We start from the raw sequence: 20,286 nt of genomic DNA on the forward strand, positions 1-20,286 counted from the left end.
TTTGTCGCTTCTATTTTCATCTTTTATATTGATTGATCATCCAAACGGTTCCGTTAACAACGCATTTCCTACTTAACCTACTTTATGCATTAAAACATCAACGTGGCTCTTTCTATTCAGCCTTTAGTTTATATTTGGTATATTATTATACCAAATAAATAATTTGGTATAATTAGAAAACGACTGTTTGCTTCACATACTCCCGATGTTTCATATATAATTCAGCCTCGCTCTCGCCGTCCTGTGAATATTTCTTTAAAAAGTGAAACCCTTAAAGTCTGAATCTGATTATTACATTTTTCTAAGTCTCTCCAAACCTCAGCTCTTCTGGTGGGAATGAACAACGTTTGAATAAAGCGGCGCGTAAATGTAGAATAAATGTTTCTAATAACGTTTAACAAGAATCTGTTTCATTTTCAAATCGTGTCGATACGTTTGGACTAAATTATGACGTCATTCTGATAATCCTAGTATTTCTACTCGGTGGATCCACTTCTACTTGAGCATTAGTGGAATCGTCGGTACCTTTCGCTGTGGGCTCGACCTGCCCACCAGGGGGCAGCATTTCCTCTGTTCCCGCGTGTCCTGGCTCTCCGCCTCGGAGATATCCGACATGAAGCTTCTCCCACGTGTCTCTGACTCGCCGTGCGGCCGCAGATTCGTGACGTCACAACAAACGGAACATGCCGTTCCGGCAACAAGTTTTCTGTCAGGAGCTTAAAGACAAGCGTCACGTGACGTCACAAGTAAATCATCTGCCGGTGGTGTGATGATGTCACGGCGCTTCATGTCAAAAGATAATTTACACAAAGAGTTGAGAAAAATCAAAGTGGATTCATTTATTTCAGTTTTCAACAACGCTTTGAAATGAGTAATGGATGCAAAGAGAATATAATCAATGTTTAAAGAAGCTAAACAGAGCTTCATCCTGACCCTCGTGGGTTGTCAAAACGGACAGACTGAATTCTAGCTCGCTAATTTGCCTTCGGAGGCAGACATTAAGTTTCGGGAACAGAGATGGCGGCGGGAAGTGACTGTGGCTGCGGCCTCGTGACCCCCGTTTCACGACGACCACGAAGAAATGGCTTCTAGAAAGCATCACAAGAGAAGAAGAAGCCGCGCCGCGGCGGCGGGATTGTCTGACAGGGAAGGCGGAGAAATATTTTCATCGCTAAGATTTGTTACATTTGAGATGTTTGGTTTCACTCAGATTTATCTCGACATCAACAATAACGAATTAAAATACTTCTTTTTTCAACCAAGAATTTTCCACATCATGAAATATTTTTCTTCAGTTTTTGATCCGAGTCTGCTGGCGTTAAGGGCGCCCGACTCTGACATCACAAAGGGAACGTTTTAACAGGGCTCCGGGCGTGCTCGCACCGACACCATGCTCCCGCGGCGGCGGCGGCGCCGCATCCAGGATTACAACGACTTCCAATCACTCTCTGCCGTTCCTTTAAGCACCAAAGTCAACATTTCTGCCACAGCGACGCACAATGGCGGCGAATCCATCGGTAAACACCCGAGATCCACTTCTGGTCTCGGTCTCGTGTGTGTACACAGTCCGGGTTCACAACCACAATGTTCCGCTAAACGCTGCACAAGCACAGAACAAAATGGACCGTGGTTCCAGCGTGCCATGGAGGTCCTGGTTCCGACCACGTGCTCCAACGACCCGGACTTTCATCGATCGCTGTCTAAAGGATGGGCGTCGCCCCGGGAGGCGTCCCGTCTAAGAATGCGTTCCCTTCCTTTAACGTCGAGAGATTTTCCCTCGCTACACAAAAACAAAACTGGCTTCCATGAAACGCTGGGAACCGGCGGATCGTGGGAAAAAGTATCCCAAACCAAGGAGCGGCGAGGTTCTGGATCGGATGCTCTATTTGGGTTCACAGCAGGATTTCGTGGCTTCCTGCCTGACCCGCATCCGAACCCACTTCTGACATTTAGTGAAATCCTGCAGACAAACAAATGGAAAGCACAAAAACTGCTGAACCAATTCCACAAAACCGGGAAGCCTTTAAATCCTGGCGCTCCCAACCAGCCGACGATCCACGGATCCTTTTCCAGCGTTCCGAATCAATTATTTGTAGTTCCTTCGGACTGGAACGACCTTGGTTCCTCTCCGAGGACAAACTCTCTCCATCTTATCTCACCCATCACTCACCCCTCAAAATATTTGGGATTCAGGAATTTCTGAGCAATTCTGAAAAATATATCTACATTTTAAACTTCCTAACACAAATCAAAGAAAGTGTGAAACATTCCTGGAAACGAGGTTCCTTTTCTAACGTCCTTATTATATTACTAATAAATATTCCGACGCGTTCCCGTTTGGCTGATAGCGGTGGAGCAGATTAAATGCCAACCATGTGGCCGACGGATGGCGCCTCTCTCTGGGCCCGGTTTCAGGGCGGCCTGGGATCCATCCTGGCGTTCACCCCGCTCGTTTGACCTCTGAACCCGGTGACCAGGTTCAAAGGTCTCAGGGTGGTGTTCAGGATAACGGGGGGGGGGGGGGGGGGATGGTGATTTCGAGCTGCCAGCTCTAAATGCTTCCACATGCTTCCGATTGTGTGTCTGTGTTTGGACGTGTGAGAACCGAATCTGTGGGAAACCAGATCCAGACCAGAACCCTGCAGCAAAATCCACATTCTGGGACCTCACAGGAAACACTTTGTTCCTTTTTTGAAACAATAAAATATTGAAAAGGCCTGCAGACAGGGAGAAGCTGCTGCAGAAGAAATCCCCTCACCGATACTCTCATAGCGCAGTGGTGATGGTGAACATTCAAACTAAGATATTACTAGAGACATCTCGATTTAGTAGATTTATGACATCACGGCCTCCGCCGGGACAAACGGGTCAGAGCATCAGAAGCATCCTGAGCTAAATGCTAACGTCCCAGTGGAACCATCTGTTTCCCGTCTCCCAAAAAAGACAGAATAAAGTTCTATTCAATCCAATTAAAGAGAAGAATGTGCCTGAATGTAAACAAACCCGTTCTACCGGTGGGGGCTGGTTCTGGTTGACCTCTGCCGCCGCCGGCTCGACCTCTCATCAGTCACCTCCGACAGGAAGAAGCTCTTCATCGAAAACATCTGTCCGACCAATAAAAACCTGTAGAAGTCAAACAAATTCACAAAAACGTGTTTACCTGCGGTTAGAACCAGGTTTGGTTCTGATTAGTCGTCATTGTTCTCTGTTTGTAACAGGATCCGGTCCGGAGAACAAAGCGGGAGGCGGAACCCGTCCGAGGAGAACTTCCTGCTTCCATCATCCACACATTGACCTGGTTGGGAAGTTTAAACACGCGAATTTAGAGAATAATAAACAACAACAAAACAACCTTCATCGTAAGTCTGAACTCAGAGAGGCTGATGACATCATCATCATCATCATCATCATCATCACGCCTGTGTGAACCTGGACGGTAAATATAATTAATGAACACGTTCACATGAACAAATCAAATAAACACGTGTGTGACACATGATGATGATGATGATGATGATGATCACATCCACGTTTGGGAATTCCTTAAGGATAAGGACAGGGAGAGAGAGAGACAGAGAGAGAGAGAGAGAGAGAGCAAGCTGGGCTGCTCAGGAAATTCCAGTCATTCTTCTGTAATTCCTCGTCTCGTTGCTCCCGTCTCCTCTCCCGGTGAACAGAACTCCGTGTCCTCCTGCGTGTCGTCACCACGTCCGTCTCCCACCTCTCACCCTTAACCTCTGACCTCCAGTCAGATTTAATAACAGGAAGCGACCGACTCCCTGCTGCTGGTGGGATGCAAGAGGAGGCGATGACAACATCGTCCCCGGCAATCTTAAAGATCAGATTCAAATATCCAAGCACGGCTCTGATCAGCTAATCGATTGATCAGATCCATGCAGGTTGATCAGAAAGGGCAGGCCCCACGGCCACGCCCATTTTAGGATGTAGAAGTGTTTGATGATTGTCTTTACTGAGGGACAGGAGAAGAGGAGACGTGTCATCAGAGCATCATGGACAGGATATCTGTGACATCATAACAGGTCGGTTAGTGATGTCACAGAACAAATACTAATATGTTGGATAAGCCAGTGGATCTGAGCAGATCAGAAGACACCGTGGTTACGCCATCAGCAGGTTTTTGCTGCTGAAACCTCACAAAGGAGGCGGAGCTATACAGCCACCTGCTGCCTGCCCACCTCATTTCATCATGTAACACAGAACAGCTGTCGCCATAGGAACAGATCAGCCTGTTGTTCTTATCTGCGATTGTTGGAAAAGCACAACAACTTTCCCCTTTTGTTCTACAAAGAACAGGTGAGTGAGTCCAAAGGCCAGGTGGGCGTGGCAACCTCCCCCTTCCTCCAGTGATCGGGTTGCAGGAAAGTCCAACACAAATCTGACGTGGGGGTGAAAGAAAAGATTCTGATTCAGCCGGGAGTCTCTTAGGTAAGGGAGCTGTTGTTCTAACGTTGATGCTTCATCAATCTTTCCATCAATGTGAAGTTAATTCACTGAATAAGTCAATAAAACTTTATTTAAACACTGAACAGACAAACAGCGGCTTTGACTTCTGTATTTCTTCAGTGAGAGTGCCTGCATTTGTATTTCTAAGGCCTCTTTTACCCTTCTGGGTTCTAGTGTCTGAATCAAGGTCAGGTGAAAGCACGCCGTTCTTCTGTCCTTCTCTCCTGGGAGTGTGGATGCATTATGGGAAAACACTCCCGGACAACCAGCCGCCAAACCAAAGAAAAAGAAAAAAAGAAAAGCTTTTTGAGATCAACCGGCAGAGAGATGATTAAATTCTCCATGTGAGGAGTTCAAAAGCAATAAAAAATGAAATGAAAACATGAGCGGCGTGAAACACAAAGGCCTGATTGTTACCAGGCGAAGGAATGTGTGTGTGCGTGTGTGTGTGTGTGTGTGTGTGGCGGCTTGAGGCTGAGAGGAATTTGAGTTTTTGCATGGAGACAAAAGGTGGCCTATGATGGGAGAGGATGAGGCTCAGAGAGGGAAAGAAAGCAAGACGGAGACGGACGGTGGCTGTTTCAGCGCTAACACATTAGCATGCACAGCATTAGCATTTCCCATCATTCAAATCCACGGTAATCATTGCGTATTGATCCCAGCGAGGATCCCACTCGAACCGAAGTTTACTAAAAACATCCTTAGCCTCTTTTAGCTTCTTGTTTTGGTTTATCAAACTGTTTGTTTGCAGTATTTGGTTTCTCTTATGTCCAACAGCAAGATATTTTAATCAAACTCATCCAAACACAAAATAAAGAGGAAATAAAGTGTAAAGAATGAAAATAAATGAGATAGTGTGTGTCTCTCTCTCTCTCTCTCTCTCACACACAGCCTCATTTCCTGTAATCCCTCGTCACCTGACCTTTAACCCTTGCCGAGGCGTTGACAGATTTACGAGCGCCTTCTTCCTCGGTGTCGGGGGGCCTCTTTCCAGTTTAAAAAGACGACATCAAACAAACACAACTTCCTGTTGTCATTCAAATTATGTCACAGATTTCAAAGTAAAAGTCAAGTTTCCAAATAGAATAAGTCAATTGATAATTATAGACAATCAAGAAATGTGTAAACTTTTTGGTAATTTGAACTATCCCCATTTCTTTACACATTTTAAAATGTCATCGTTCAGGTTTACAGAGTAATCGGCCACCACCACCACCACCATCGCCTGGAGTCCGGATTCTATCTGCCATCATAACTGGACTAGATTTAATTAAACTAAACATTTGTAAAAGGTTTCCAAAGTTTGGCTCTAAAATGACCTGCAACTTCATGAATGAAGAAAAAAGAAATGTCCGCCTCCTCGAACAAACATTTTAATTTGATGAAATGTGATTCTGCCTTTTCATTTGAGCCATGGCGACTTGTTAACGTGGAGACAAACTCTGCCTGGTGCAACGTGTTCTGGAAATTTCCACAAATTGTGTGTGAAGGTGTCAAAACAACCCAAGATAAGAGAAGAATGTGTGTCGGCTGCAGGGTCAGCGCAGCCCCCGCCACGCCTCATTGGTTCACATCTCAACAACATTGGTCAGACGCTGAAGGTTCAGAACCTTCGGAGGGGTTGTTGTAGACACTGGTTCTGACATTCAGATTTAATTATGCTAATGAGCTAGGTTAACTTTGCACCTCAGCATGTTAGCATTATTGATAGCATTTAGCTTAAACTGTAACCACAGACTACTAAGCGAAAACTCTGAGGAGCAGATTTTTGCCTCCAGAGGAGGTTCACTCCCAACAAACATCCTGACGATGCAATCAGGAGTTCGACTCCCAGAAGGGCAGCACATCCTGATCCCGTCCATCGTCCAGCCGCCTCCACTTAGAGCTGCGAGGGAAACTCATCAGAACAGTTTCTCCCAAAATTGAACCTTCCATTCCCTGATGAGGAAGGTGAGGAAGACAAAGCGTGGCTGTCATTGAACGTTCCCGAGCAGACATCAGAGTCCACCGAGGCCCAGTTCCAGAAGCAGTCTAGAGACGGTGGAGAGCAGTTGAACCACTAACATCTGTTTACATGTAAACAGCCGATCGACAGATGTTACTGGTCGATGGGGGGCTGATGGTTCTTCCTTCAGTCTCTCTGTTCTGGTACTGGATTATTCAGACTGCGTTAAACGGGTTCTTCCGTTCTCGGCTCCTCTCCGCCTCTGGATTCCTGCCCGGTGTCGGAGCTGGAATGTGTGAGCAGTTTTCTTGTTTGGTCTCACCTGTGGGTTTTTCCCTGGAGCAGCGAGACAGGTAGCGGCTTGTCTCCGCATGGAAGTCAACAACCTGAAGAGAGAATCATATCGGCCTTCATTTAATGGATGCATTTCAGGCCTCCTCTTTGCTGCACGCTTCCCTGAAGCTGACGGCTTCGCTCCCTTTATTCCATTCTCTCCGAGATCATTTTCCTTTTTGCTGCTGCAGCAGTTTGTCTTTCCTTCATTTCCATGACAGTGAACTGAAAGGTACAGGTGAATCCCAGGACGAGGGACAACGAAGGAAATGTGACACCGGGAATGTCGTCAGAGGAATGGGAGAGTAGATTCGGAGCGGGGGGGTACATTACCAATATACATATGGGGGTAACGTGTACTATTATATTGTGCTAACAGATTAGCCTGCCCACAGTCAAATTGTGACTTTAATCCTTCATCCCTGAATATTTTTTCACACGAAGGGCATCAAACAGGAAGTAGATTTTATTGTGAAACGTGAAGGCATATTTTAAACCTCGAGTTTGTTTAGCTGCCTTGTAAACACCTGCAGCATCTGGCTGTTTACCGTCTCATCAAGCCACACCCACTAACAGGTGTTGCCAAATCAATCGAGCCGGAAGCTTATTCGGATACTCTTAAGCCTGATTTTATATATAAAACCAGAAAATAATGACAAAGACATTGTTTAAAATGTTAATGTGCATAAAAATAGCTTTATTTCCAATAATAAATCAGAACCTGTGGGCAGAATCCAATGATTCATTGGCTTCTCCGGACCATTGGTGATTCACACGTGACATTAAGCAGCAGAACATTCTCCACATGATTCCCGACCAGACCTGAGCCGAGCTGCCGGAGATGCTTCCGAGGGTCAGATCAGAAAGGGTTAACGGGTTCTTGAACCCGTGTGGACACGTTTCAGTACCGCAGGACAGAACCTAGGCTTGATCTCAGTTCGGCTACAAAAACAGAAACTCTCCGGCTCGTAGTCGACGTAGCACGACGAGATGAACGGCAACCACACGAGCGATCCTTCCAGAACACGAAACATAAACGCAAAAGCAAAAAAAAAAGTCTAGAAAGATAAGAGAAACTCTTACAAAATAAAAAGTTCCAAAACTATTTGCCTCTGAAAATCTGAAACTAGTGTATATAAAACTTTTTAAATCACATATACAATAGCTTAAAAAAGGGGGAAACACCCCGACCTGAAAGAAGGCAATAAAATTATGACAGTTAAATTAATACGAAACAAAAGTTGATCTACTGGAGAAAAAACAAACAAACAAAAGGAGAACGACGAGGCCAGTAAGTGTTAGCATCGGTCGTATAAAAACTCATTTACATTAAATCACGTTACTGCTGGGAGAAACACACAAAACAGGAAGAACAATTTGGCATTTAAATATTTGGTAGATATTTTTGTTGCCAGAATTCGGTACCATGTTTGTTTGTTTTTTCCAACCTGATATTATGTACAAATCGTTGGTAGGTCAGTCTGAGCGAGGAAATGTGAGCCTGGACCCGGTTCATCATGGCTTTAGAGAGCTCAAAGACCAACCGCGAAAACACGAAATGATTTATGGAAAAAGCAGAGCTTTACAGAGCTCCAAGTTTCAATCGCAACATTTACCGGAGCAGAAAGGTTTGCGTGTACCTCGCGAGTCCGACTGCAAGGAACGACGTCACTCTGAAATCTGCAAAAATCAAGCTAGTTAGCGTTCCTTATTTTAGCTTAGTACAAGTGTAGCACGCGCTGATCAACATGTTCAATCCGCACAAAATATGAAGCCTGAAAATGTTTTGAGGACCTGACTATTTCCCAGCATCAACTTCCTGGACGCCCGAGGAAACCATGTTGACATTTGTGTCTTAGAAAAGAGTTAGTGAGCGGGAAAGCGTTGGTCGTGGAGTTGGGCGGCGTATTTTCCAAGAATTGGTTGATTTGATATAAAAATAAAATAAAAAGCATCGATCAATTTTTATATTGGATCATAGCGCTGTGGTTCAACAGAGATTACAACGCTACCTACTAGTGGCCGGAGGTATGAACTCCACACGATGTGCAACAGACGAAATCCAACGCTTCCTCTGAGAATGGCTAGACGAGTCAACATTTCAGAAGTACCTTCTTGAACACTCGCACGGCTCGTGTCTCCGCTCGTCCGACGGCGCCAGGCTGGCAGCGTTCCGCCGGTTTCAGTTATGCTAAGCTAAGGAGCTGTAGCTTCATATTGAACACACGGGGATCCGTCTGTGGAAACGGGGCCAGCCGCCGCAACGGCGCTGAATCCCCTCCACACACGACCGGGCCGAGGAATGTAGGCGCGTCACCTTGTAGGAGCTTGTTGGTTTGACTCCAGCGGAGAAAAACAAAGCCTGGAGGCACAGCGGCAGAACCGAGACCGTATCTAGACCAGGTTCTTGCAGGATTTGGGAATAATTCCTCCAGATCAAGGGATTGGAGGGGCAGAGGGACTCTCCCCGCGTGAACCTGAACGCACCACGAGGTTAGTTTAATGAAAACCATCCGCGTCCAATCGAGACAGAAACCGAGATTAGCCAACATTCCCGTCCCGTCTTTGAACGATGGCTGGCAGCCCTACAGCAACTCGAATCTTTCCCACCACAACGGGAACTTACAATAGGTAAGAAAAGAAGAGAAAACAAACTGCACAACAAGGAGTCGGCTTCAAAACTAAAAGAAAAGATTCACATCAATAATTCGCTACAGTAACGTGAGGAGCTGAAAATAAATAACTGGACTGGAAATGTGTACCGAGACGAAACGATTGCACGCCATTAGTGTTTCAGCGGGGAGGAGGGGAAAGGAGGACAGAGGAGGAGCCATGACAGATCTCCGGGGGCGGGGCTTTCCTCTTGGGATGTGGACGAAGCAAACAAAAGGACGAGATGACCGTGGCTGAAATCGTCCAATCCCACTGCTCCTTTTCCAAAAGGGAGCAAACAACGAAGCCTCTGATTGGTTGAGCACCAACAACGTTAGCATACATCAGGGAGGAGGAGTCAGTCAATCAATTGTGTTGTTGGGGCTTCTCTCCTGACTATTGAGTGTCACTCCGCTGAGGAGGAGGAGGTACGGTGATGAGGCACTGCTTAGATTTATAGAGGGAGGTGTGTGTTTGCGGGAGGAGGAGGTCTACGCGTAGATCTCCGTGGTGGGGGCTTTCTTGTAGATGGGCTTCTTCCCCAAATCGTAACTGCCCTCGTCCTTCTTCTTCATGCAGTAGATGAGGAGGAGGATGAGGAGGACGGCAAACATGAGGCCGACAGCGCCTCCTGCAATCAGAGCTGGAAGAGACGAAAGGGAGAGCTAGATGTTAGAGGAGGAGGAGGAGGAGCAACGGCTGAAGGGGACGAGAAACCGAAAAGGAGAAAGAGAGGGAGCATCGGCGTCGAAGGGACGAAAGGAGGGGAAGAAGAAACAGGAGGGGCTAAACTAAGCCTGCTCTCCTGTGATTGGTCGAGTGAGGGAACTCCCACGGCTGCTCTGCGCCTCCTTCCCTCGCCGCTCCTTTAGAAAAGGAGACCAGGGGTCCACTGACCTGCCAGGACCTCCGTCTTGCTGAAGATGCTGTCTTCGCTGGCGTGGGACATGAGGACGTTGGACGGGTGCTCCTCGCCGGGCGCGGCCTCGTTCCTCTGGATCTCGTTGCTGTTCCGGACGAGGTCCACCTCGCCGACGGTCGGTCGAGCCGGGAGCGCCGCCTCCGGGATCTTGTTGTCGTTGACGTCGGGCTGAGGAGGCGGAGTCACCGTCGGTGCTGTGGAGAGGACATTCCTCCTTTAGTCCAATGTTTGACTTTTGATCATTAGAATTTAAACTGAGCGGCGTCTCCGCGGGAACCGACCTCCGTCACCAGACCCAGAGAAGTCTTCGTAGTCTTCATCGTCGTACAGCGTGTCATCGTCATCATCGTCTGTGTAGCCATCTTCATCGTCGTCTTCGTGGTACCTGCCCTCGCCGTCGTCCGTGAAGCCGAAGTCGGATCCCGACGCCTCCAGGCGGTCCTGGGGCGTCAGCATGGCGGCCTCCTGCGTGCTCTTCATGGGCATCCACGTCTCCATCTCCCTCACCTGCTGGGACACCGGAGACCGCTTAGAACCCTGTCGCACGGCTCAGACCAACCAATCAGGACTGATGTGGAGGAGGAGCATTGATCCAACATCATTGAACATGAAATCGAACCAAACGCATCTTCTGTTGTTTCTAAATAGCAGGTTGCTAAGGAAGTTCTGACCCAGTTGCCGGCTTTAAGTTCATGCTAATGCTAATAAAAAACACAAAGCTAACATCATCACGATGGTGAATAGTATAGCTATCTACAACAACTTATTCGGCTAACCAACATTAGCTTCAGCACTGGCTACATACGTGCTAACATTAGCTTCAGGGCTGGCTACATAAGTGCTAACATTAGCTTCAGGGCTGGCTACACACGTGCTAACATTAGCTTCAGGGCTGGCTGCAGACGCACCAACGGTAGCTTCAGCACCAGCTAGCATTCCTAGATCATCACCGTCAGACATGAAACGATTCCATACGATTCTGTAGCCAAGCCCCGCCCACCGCTGAAGCACCCAAGCGTCATGACAACGATGAGGCTTATGTATTGACGACACCTATGCTACGTAGGAGAGCCGAACAGAGCGTTGGGAGAAGAGGAACAAGTTCTTCTTCGGTGAAACCTGCAATTACGCGAGAACACAAGGCGACCACGGCGCCGTTGGAAACCCGCCCGGACGTCCCACAGCACCCTCATTTACTCACAGACGGAGCGCGGCCCACATCAGGAGTCTTCCTCATAATTACTTCCATCCGAGTCTTCATTTTGAGGGCTAGCTGGTGGCTAAGCCCGCCGGGGGCCTCCCAGCATTGTGTGTGTGTTCTCAAATGCTTGGCATAGTATTTGAGAACACACACACACCCTGCTGCCTCCCCCCCTTTTAAAACATCATCTGATTACAAGGAGGGGGAGGCGCTGCTCCACTGACTCCATGAAGGCATCAAACGAGGAAACCATTTTTCCTGCCCCCTCCCAAAAGCACCACGGTGGTCCAATGAGGACGAGTCACCGTCACACCTTTGAAGTGAGTCCACGTTGTTTACGCGGGGTCGTGAAGCGATGAGGTTCTTTTAAAACCAGGATCCAGTCCCAATTCTTGGACCGGGACTCGGTGGCGTGAAGTCCTGCGAGCTGCAACAAGCCCGCCGAGTCGCACGTCAAGAATCAGTCACTCGGGAGATAATGAGGATTCGTGAGTCAGAGTCATTCAGAGGATCCGAGTCAGTTTATGGCGTTTAGGATGTTCCCGTTCTTCCTCAGCTGCCGAGTTGTTCGTCAGGATTTTCAAACTTTCCGGAAGGAGCCTTCGGTTCTGTCCAAGGTTTCTGCCCGTTCAAAGGGACGTTTTTGCTTGCCTCCTTCTCTTTAGAATATAAATATAATCTTTACCAAATATAAAGTAAAACCAGTTTTAGATCAGGTTTAAAATCGATCCTATCTTACCTCTAATGAAGAAAGGAAGTGGCTTCAGAATCATCAATTCTCATCGCATTATATTGATGTAATTAGTTTTTTATCGTTTAGTTTTCTTATTTGGCATATTAATTTTTTATTTGAAGAATAAATAGACTTCAGAATAAAGTCAGAACCTCATCTGTATGTTCTTGATTTAGTGTTACCTGTCGGGTGAACAGAGACAAGACCAGTGGCTCTGTTACTACGGCAACATGGAAAACAGCTCCCACATGGTGATTTTACAACAATGGCTGCTGGAGCTGGTCTTTAGAGGCGAAGATATTTAATCAGGAACATTCAGAGGGAGATTACCGGTGAGAGAACAGGGCCGCTTCACCGACCGGACGTCCCGCCATCATCCGTCCAGAATCCTGAACAACCAGGCAGTGCAAATGGATATTATACCACTTTGTTTTCATCCTGCCGTCCAATCAGTGAAGCCACAGCCTCATCCGTCACACCTGGAGTGGAACATCTCACCTGTAGCCGGACGTGGCGCGCCACCAAAGCAAAACACTTAATGGAGAGAAGCGGGAAAGAATATCTCGGTTTGTGGCAAGCAAGAGTCTGCCTAACCTCTTGTCCCTCCCCGTGCTTATTTCTCCAGATCTCAGTAAGGAAGTCCCAGAAACTTCCTCCAGTCCTCCAATTGTCCACAGCGAGTGAAAGGCCCTCTGTCAAAGGGCCCGCCGCCCGGCCTTTCCCTTCCATTGACACCAAACAATGCCGGCGGGACTCCTTACGAGCGAATCAATGACCAAGGTAACCTGGAATAAGCCTCCGGCCGCCTCCCTTCATTAAAGTAGGGAACAATCCGTCCATCTGCCCACACGGAGAGGAGGCATCTGGTCCATTCACACCGCGGCAGAGGAGGTACAGAGAATGAAAGGACAGAAAGGAACACCAGCACGCGGGAATGTGCTTCCTTATTCTACGTCACGTCCAACGTCTCTTGACCTTTTGAAGCAAAGCCAAATTACTGTGGCTTTCTAACCTTTGATTTGATGCTACCTCAGGAGATAAAAGAGCGAAGAAGAAAGATATGGTTCCAGAAAGGTTCCGAAATCTCCCTTCATTTTCCGTATTGCTTCCTCCGCCCCCCCCCCCCTCCGGCTGCTGGGTGATACTTGATCCAGTCTGGATTTGCACCATTTATTGTGTCGCCTGATCTGATTGTAAACACCGACTTGCGTGCGATGAACCTTTACAGGAGTTCAAGGACTCCACTTTACAGCACTCAACGGACCCAATACCAGCCAAGTCTTTGAATCATAAAGTCGCTCTAATTGACATAGGAGTCCTGTGATTGGTTGAACTCGTGAGATACTGTGGCAACAGGCCCTAGTCTAGTCTAGTCGGATCGTAGCAGCTTGAACCTGGAACAGGCGTCCGTTTAAACTGCGTTTCTGGTAGGAGTGACATCACCGTCAACCACCGCCGATTCACGATGCACGTCAATGAGGGTAGAGGCCGTGACCGTTCTTGGTGTTTACACCGCCATCGGGAACAGCGACGGCTCGCTGACGTTATGAAAGGGGGTAAAAGCTAAAGCCTCAGGTTTGTTTGCCTGGAAAAATGGCTCACAAAGTTCAGCGTGGAGAACCTACACCGGACCTGGAACGCCAGAACCGTCATGCCGTAGATCCACCCAACAGCAACAGGGGTTCTCCACGTGGCCAGTCGTTCAGACAAGCAGATCTTTCAGGGCTGGTTCTTCTTCAAAGACAAACATTGTTCGGTGAAGTGCATTCAAGTCCGTCAGCATCCGGAACCAGTTGTTTGTCCTCCGGACCGTTGGCGATAAGACGGAGGCCAGCTGTGCAGCAGACACTGTTGATCCAAGCTCCACTGATAAGCCCAATTGAGTTCTGATGAACATCCGCGTTCTTATCGGAACGGCCTTCACTGGTCACTTCCTCCCGCCTCGTTAGCAAATCCACGAGTGACGGTCAGACGGACCCGACGCCTGCAGCGGTGAAACAAACCAAAGTCGTTTTCATGCCTCAACTCTGAAGTCTTTGTCGGTCCCTCGGGCGAACGTGTCGCCAAATCAGATCAAAGGCACCAGCAGACAGATTAATGGCCGCCACTGAAGAGCTGCCATCTGATGAAAGATCGGCTGGAAGCTTCATGGCAGGAAATAAGAAAGAGGCGGGAAATACCCATCCAAGATCAATCAAGTCTGCTCAATACAAGCCTGAGGCGCGCCGTAAACAGCCGCCGCCGCTACGACCTCAGACGACTCTTCACCCTACAGATCTACGGGTCGGTTCATAGGCCGCCGCCCCCTTCAGATTAACATGACGATAAAATGGAAGCTGTGTTTTTAGCCATTTCCCAAAGAAATTGATGAACTTGAACACTTGGATGTTTTTCTCGTTGGTCGATAATCTTTGGCGTCCGTCGGCCCCACTGAATACCTAGCATTTCAAACGTGCTGGAAAGAAAACAGCCATCCAGTAATTTACAATAATAGAAGCAAAACGTTCTGGCTGGCTATCCTTTAAACAATGTAGGACCAGGACCAGAACCAGAACCGAGCTGCAGACCCAGGAATGCGTCTCGGTGTGGGTCAGATACGCAGCCAACAGCTTGGCCACGGTTAGCCTCCGCATTCTTGCTCTGCACATCGAGCCAAACCTCTGCTCACGCAGTTCAGAACTCAATCCGCCGGTCCTACTGCAGTAGTGGGTCAGTTTCGTCCCCCTGCAGGGTCGGGGTTTTAAGTACACATTACGGGACGGGAGCTGTGCCTCAGCCGTACGGAGGGATGGTTGTGCATCTTTCATATGCACCTCGAGCACAGAATTTTAAAAAAGGTGCTAATTTTCCTGTCAGGAAACACCGTGGGGGGGGGGGGGGGGCAAGCCAACAATGTCACCCAAAATATATAATAAACAGGCAAAACTTTGGAAAGCAGTAAATAGTCGTGGTTAAGACCATGGGAGTTTTACCCCCCCGAAACGCCGTCACGTTGCTGCCGGACGCATTAAATCTACACTTCTGGGACGTCGGATTGTCGCCCAGCTGCAGGGTGGAGCGCTTTAACGCAACTCACGCCCTCCAATTTCCACATCAGATACATCTGGTCTGCTGCCGAGCGCATCGGCGCTGGGATTCTGGCTCAAGGCCCGGAACAACCATCTGTCAGGGTATGACAGGGTGCCCCGGGACAGCGGGTCCGACATCAAACGCCCTCCCTCCGGGCTCGCGCATACGTTTCCCAATGGAAACACAGCAAGGCTCATATTCCATGCTCCATCGCGGCCCTCTGCATTTTAACTAGTCCGCCGCAGAACCACAGCAGCTCGGCGCTCGAGACCGAGAGAGGCCGCCGCGTGAAGGATCACGTCTCCCGGGGAATAAGAAGCTGCCATTGGTCGATTTTAAAACCTGTACGTCTCTGACTCTTTCCTCACCTTTCAGGTTGACCAAGAAGGATTTTTCAAACAGAAAGCTTCAGAGCAGCAGGAAGGATAATCAGAAAAATCCTTTTACCCGGGTGTGGCCCGAGTTACATCTTCGCCAGTTAAAATAAATACTAATCCAGGAGAGCTTTTTTAAAAAAGTCTTTTTTTTTTATCAATATTGCAGGAGAACTGTGAACAATCCAACCCAAGACCGTAAACATGTGCCTCACCGTCACTTAAAAACGCTGCAGAGCGGCTTCAGTTTCAAACATCGATGAACCACCCTCAGGCGAGGAGGTCTGTGACCCATTTCTCTGACTGGTCGTGTGAAAAACCCCCGATGTGGACCGGTCGGTGGGCCCAAAGACCGTCGCACCGCGGTCACATTAATCACCGACTGATTGACGCCGCCGCTCCGCAAGAGTAGAATAACACAAAGGGTGGATAAAGTGATTTAACCAGAAAAAGAGGGCTTTATGGTCGACTTCTGCCCAAATGTATTCATATAGCCCCCGTTACAACTGCCAGAATATGTCACGGCTGAAAAGGCGAGGAGGGAGGAAGGGGGTCGGGTTCTCCATCGCAGGCAGGAAGGACAAAAACCTCCTCTCTGTGTGCCAACATTCCTGGGCCCACAGGGATTTAATAGACCAGTGGAGAACAAGGCAGGAACCATTATTACGTCCCGGCGACGCCATTTATCACGCTCCCTCCTTCCCCAGAACGCTTTCAGCAGCCAGGAAAAAAAACCGCCTTAAAAACAAAGGTTGGAGCTCCGTGGATAACCAGCGACATTCAAACAGGAAACGCGTTTGAGTTCGGTGGCGGAACATGGATTATCTCCAGATTGGGACTTTTTTAAAACCCAGATTAACCACAGGAGTCGCCGCATTGGGTTAATTATACTAAAGCATTTAAAGAGCGTTTGACTGTTTGATATGGACAGAAAATACTGAAGTCGATGGCAAAAAGGCACAAGTTTGTTTTCTCCACCTGATCCGACCGGATGAGGCCCGAACCCGGCCACAGCTTTGTTCTGAAACGAACAGAAACTCCCCAGAATGAGAAAATCACCAGTCCGACATCCAGTTGATAAAGAATTATCCGTTCCATTGATTAAAAAAACATTCCAATCATGCCTGCGGCACCCATAAAGACCTCTTCTGCATTCAGGACACGCTCTATTGTCGTAGCAGAACATTGTTATTGATTAGCTGTGAATGGCAAACCCACATTCCAATCAATAATGACCTCAGAGGGCAAGGAGAAGAAAAGGCTGGAAGGAGGGAGGCCAGGATTGTCAGAGCTCAGAGGCTAAGTATTCATCAAAGGAAAAAGAGAAGCTGCCAAGGCCTACCCCGAGGGACAACGGCGAGGACGCAGACCGGCCTACCGGGAAGGACAACGGCTCAGAGACGGCGAGGAACCCGGGAACAGGCGAGGACGCAGACCGGCGAAGAAACCTGAAAGGTTAGCGGCTCCTTTAGCAGAGCCGTGGGTAGCCACAGTGTCCCTCCTGAAAAGGCCCCAGGGCCCCCATTGAGACCCCTCCAAGTGTGCAAAATCCCCAAGAGGACTGGTCAAGGTGAACAAAGGTCAAATTCCAGAAGGGGAAAATCAAAAAAAGTTAGAGAGGGGGAGGGGGAACAAAAGAAGCAGAAGCTGCATGGATCCGAGGAATGCAACAGCTAGCAACGGAGGAGCCGTGGCGCTGCCTCCATGCTACATGCTAGCTAGTCCAACCATTGGCGCGAACCAACTGTGCTAAGTGAAAGGGGCGGGGGCATGGAGCCGGGACTAGCACACAGTAAACACAGCCGTGACAATGAGTCTCCTCCCTGCAGACGAGATATAGGTAAGAGATCGCCTCAAGAGGGCAGTGAAGAGTAAAAAGCTCCACCAAAGAACCCACAATCCTCATTAAATGCGTGAATGTGGACGAGAGTCTTATTCTCCGCTATAATGGGCTGAAGAATGCTATAAAATATAAAAGGGAGTCAAATATTGACGGAAGAGCCGAGAGCTTGAGTTCCAATCATTCGCTGCAGCGAAGTGAAGGGAATTCTGGGAAGTGATAGAGCGATGACGTCACTGGACCGCAGGGGGTAGTCATTATGGGAAAGGTGCAAAGGTCAGAGAGGCACTGAGGTGTTTTCCTTAGAAGTGTCGTGAAGATAAGTAGAAACCATTGATGAAGTCGCCTGGTATGGGGGAGGGGGGGGGGGGCAGCTTATCAGTTTGTACAGGTCACAACAAAATAGATACACAACAAAGAGGCTTTGATCCGTCCTGCCAAGTAAGAATAAGCCACGCCCTGAAAGTAAATGAAGCGGATTACGGATGAAAAAACTTCACGCAGAATCTTAAAATAAACACCCAACCTCAGAGACCCCCCCCCCCCCCCCCAGCGTCGGTTTGGTGCTGCAAAAAGCCCCTTTAATATGCGCATACTGGTTCAGCAGGGGGGTCAAACCAGCCGGGGCATTTATCCGGGGCATCTATGTCAACATGCCCCGCTGATTGACCCATCAGAGGCAGGAGGCAGTCGCCAGATACCCCCATATGGGCCCCATACCGGATAATAGCAGGGGTCTGCCAGGATGTCTGACCCAGCAGACGCACGTACTTACACGCGCACACACACGCACACGCACACGCACGCCAGCTAGCTCGACGGCTAACAACATTAACACAAAGGTGCTCAAACAGCATCAAACAGAATTCTGAGGTAGAAAGAAACCAGATATAATGCAATAAACGCCCATGGTGACGTCATCCCAGCTGGATCACAGCCCAAATTTACAGAATAACAAGTTCCCAAACTCAAAGTTTCATTTAATTAGTGCAGAAAAAACAAACTTACCGACTCTGAGAAAGCGGAGGCAGACACAATCAACACGAGGCAGAGGGTTAGCATGGCTGTCCTTAAGCTAGCGTGAGAGAAGAAACGGAACCAGCGCGGTCAGCTGCTGGGTGCTCCGGTCGCGTCCCGCCCCAGTACAGTCCAACGGAACCGGTCGTGGGATAACTGTCCACCGTCTCGTCTCGCTCCGGCTGCGCTGCTTCGTTCTTCTCCGGTGACTGCTCGGCTCCGCGGGATGCTTCGCTCTATATTTCTGAACTGCGCTGACTCTCCCCCCGACTGTCCTCCAATCAGCGTCGAGCCGTGACGTCACGACGCTCCCCCCTCGCCATAATTTACGGTCAAAAGTCTTCTTATTCAACAAGCTGGCCCCACCCTCCACTTTTCAGCGCGACGCGTCATTGATGGGAGCCAATCACAGCGGTAGTTGTTTTCAAAATAAAAGCACAATAAAATAACACTCAAACTAAATATTGGCTTGATCGTCAGATCAGATATAATCTAGTCTACTTAATTTTGTTTTATGTTGAAGTTGAGTGTAGTTGTTCTTTATTTAACAGAATGCATTGAACTATTTGCAGTGTTTATGTACCAAAAAATAATTTTGCATCAAATAATGTAAAGCTACAGTGAATAGAAATAGAAAGTATTTATTGTCATTGTCTGGCGGGTACACAATGAGATTTGGAATGAAGTAGGCTGCGATAAGTACATCTGTATTAAAAATAGGAAATGTCATAAAAACAAAATACATCTGTTGGAAACTTACAACACATTTATAATGAAATATAGTACTTGAGTAAATCTACCTTTCAGGATGTAGTTAATTCTTTTATATTTATGTATGCTGCTTTTATTTTTGTATTCTATATTATCATTTGACGTAAATTTATTTTCTTCAAAAACTTTATGTACATCTGGTAACAAAAGTAAATAAATGTATTGAAGTTAGACAGAACATGTCGCTCTTAAAAGAGGGAAGCAACAGGGAAACAGGAACTAAAGGGAAAGTACATTAAATGTGTATTTAAATGTAGAACTGTTAACGAGAGTAAAATATTGAAGTACGTGCTCCAGCAACCAAGAACAAAATGTGATTATGAAGAACTTGCGACTTCTGAAATGTCTGAGGGCGACATCTTTGTTCGTCTTCATTAATCACACGATAACTTCTTTTTTGACAACTTATGATGATAAACTATGAAGTAAGGCAAGCTGTGAATATTTGGACCGCATGCTCTTTCCCGTAAAAGGGAAAGTGATTTCTGCAGGGGGATTCATGCTGCTTCATGGAAATTCTTCTGGTGATGTCATCTTCCGGTAAAATACCCCCCCCCCCCCCCCCCTGCTCTACTTTCCCCGCTTCCTCCCACAGCGGTCTTGTTTCCACCTGACGTTTTCACTCTGCTGTGTTTGGATACATCTGGTTTCCACGATCAGGAACTTTAGAAGATAATCACGGGTGGAAATAAACCTGTATAGGTTAATGTGTGCGTGGGTGTGCGCGCGCATGCAGAGCGTAAATAAATAAACCGTATGGATTTTAATAAAGTCACTCGGGATCAGAATTTTGTGCTCTTTCAAATCTCTGCTGTGAGTCAGCCATAAAATGAAGTAACACAGAGATAACGCACAAGTTAGAGATAAGAACAGACAACACACACACACACACACGCACGCACGCACCTACACACACACCGTGGAATATCCTGATGTTCAAGTTATACACTGAAAATGCCACGAGG

At 47.7% G+C, this 20,286-nt stretch overlaps 1 protein-coding gene across 1 annotated transcript; it reads right to left on the reverse strand.

Moving 5' to 3' along the window:
- Positions 1-7,418: 7,418 nt before the first annotated feature.
- Positions 7,419-18,745, reverse strand: sdc4 (syndecan 4). Its single transcript, XM_068742411.1, has 4 exons — positions 18,542-18,745; positions 10,598-10,823; positions 10,292-10,510; positions 7,419-10,037 (listed from the first exon to the last, which is right to left on the reverse strand). Exons 1-4 carry the CDS (start codon positions 18,593-18,595, stop codon positions 9,886-9,888), a joined length of 651 nt encoding a protein of 216 aa, XP_068598512.1. The 5' UTR covers positions 18,596-18,745; the 3' UTR covers positions 7,419-9,885.
- Between the last annotated feature and the right edge of the window lie 1,541 nt (positions 18,746-20,286).

The sequence above is a fragment of the Brachionichthys hirsutus genome, chromosome 8 (assembly GCF_040956055.1).
Source record: "Brachionichthys hirsutus isolate HB-005 chromosome 8, CSIRO-AGI_Bhir_v1, whole genome shotgun sequence".
Taxonomy (NCBI): domain Eukaryota; kingdom Metazoa; phylum Chordata; class Actinopteri; order Lophiiformes; family Brachionichthyidae; genus Brachionichthys; species Brachionichthys hirsutus.

What these genes read in the sequence shown, in the direction of transcription:
- sdc4 (XM_068742411.1), bottom strand. Translation starts at nt 18,595, where the DNA reads ATGCTAACCCTCTGCCTCGTGTTGATTGTGTCTGCCTCCGCTTTCTCA. An exon ending in CCTCCGCTTTCTCAGAGTCG is followed by an intron (nt 10,824 to 18,541) that starts GTAAGTTTGTTT and finishes GTGTCCCAGCAG; the next exon opens with GTGAGGGAGATGGAGACGTG. An exon ending in CAAGACGGAGGTCCTGGCAG is followed by an intron (nt 10,038 to 10,291) that starts GTCAGTGGACCC and finishes CGTCTCTTCCAG; the next exon opens with CTCTGATTGCAGGAGGCGCT.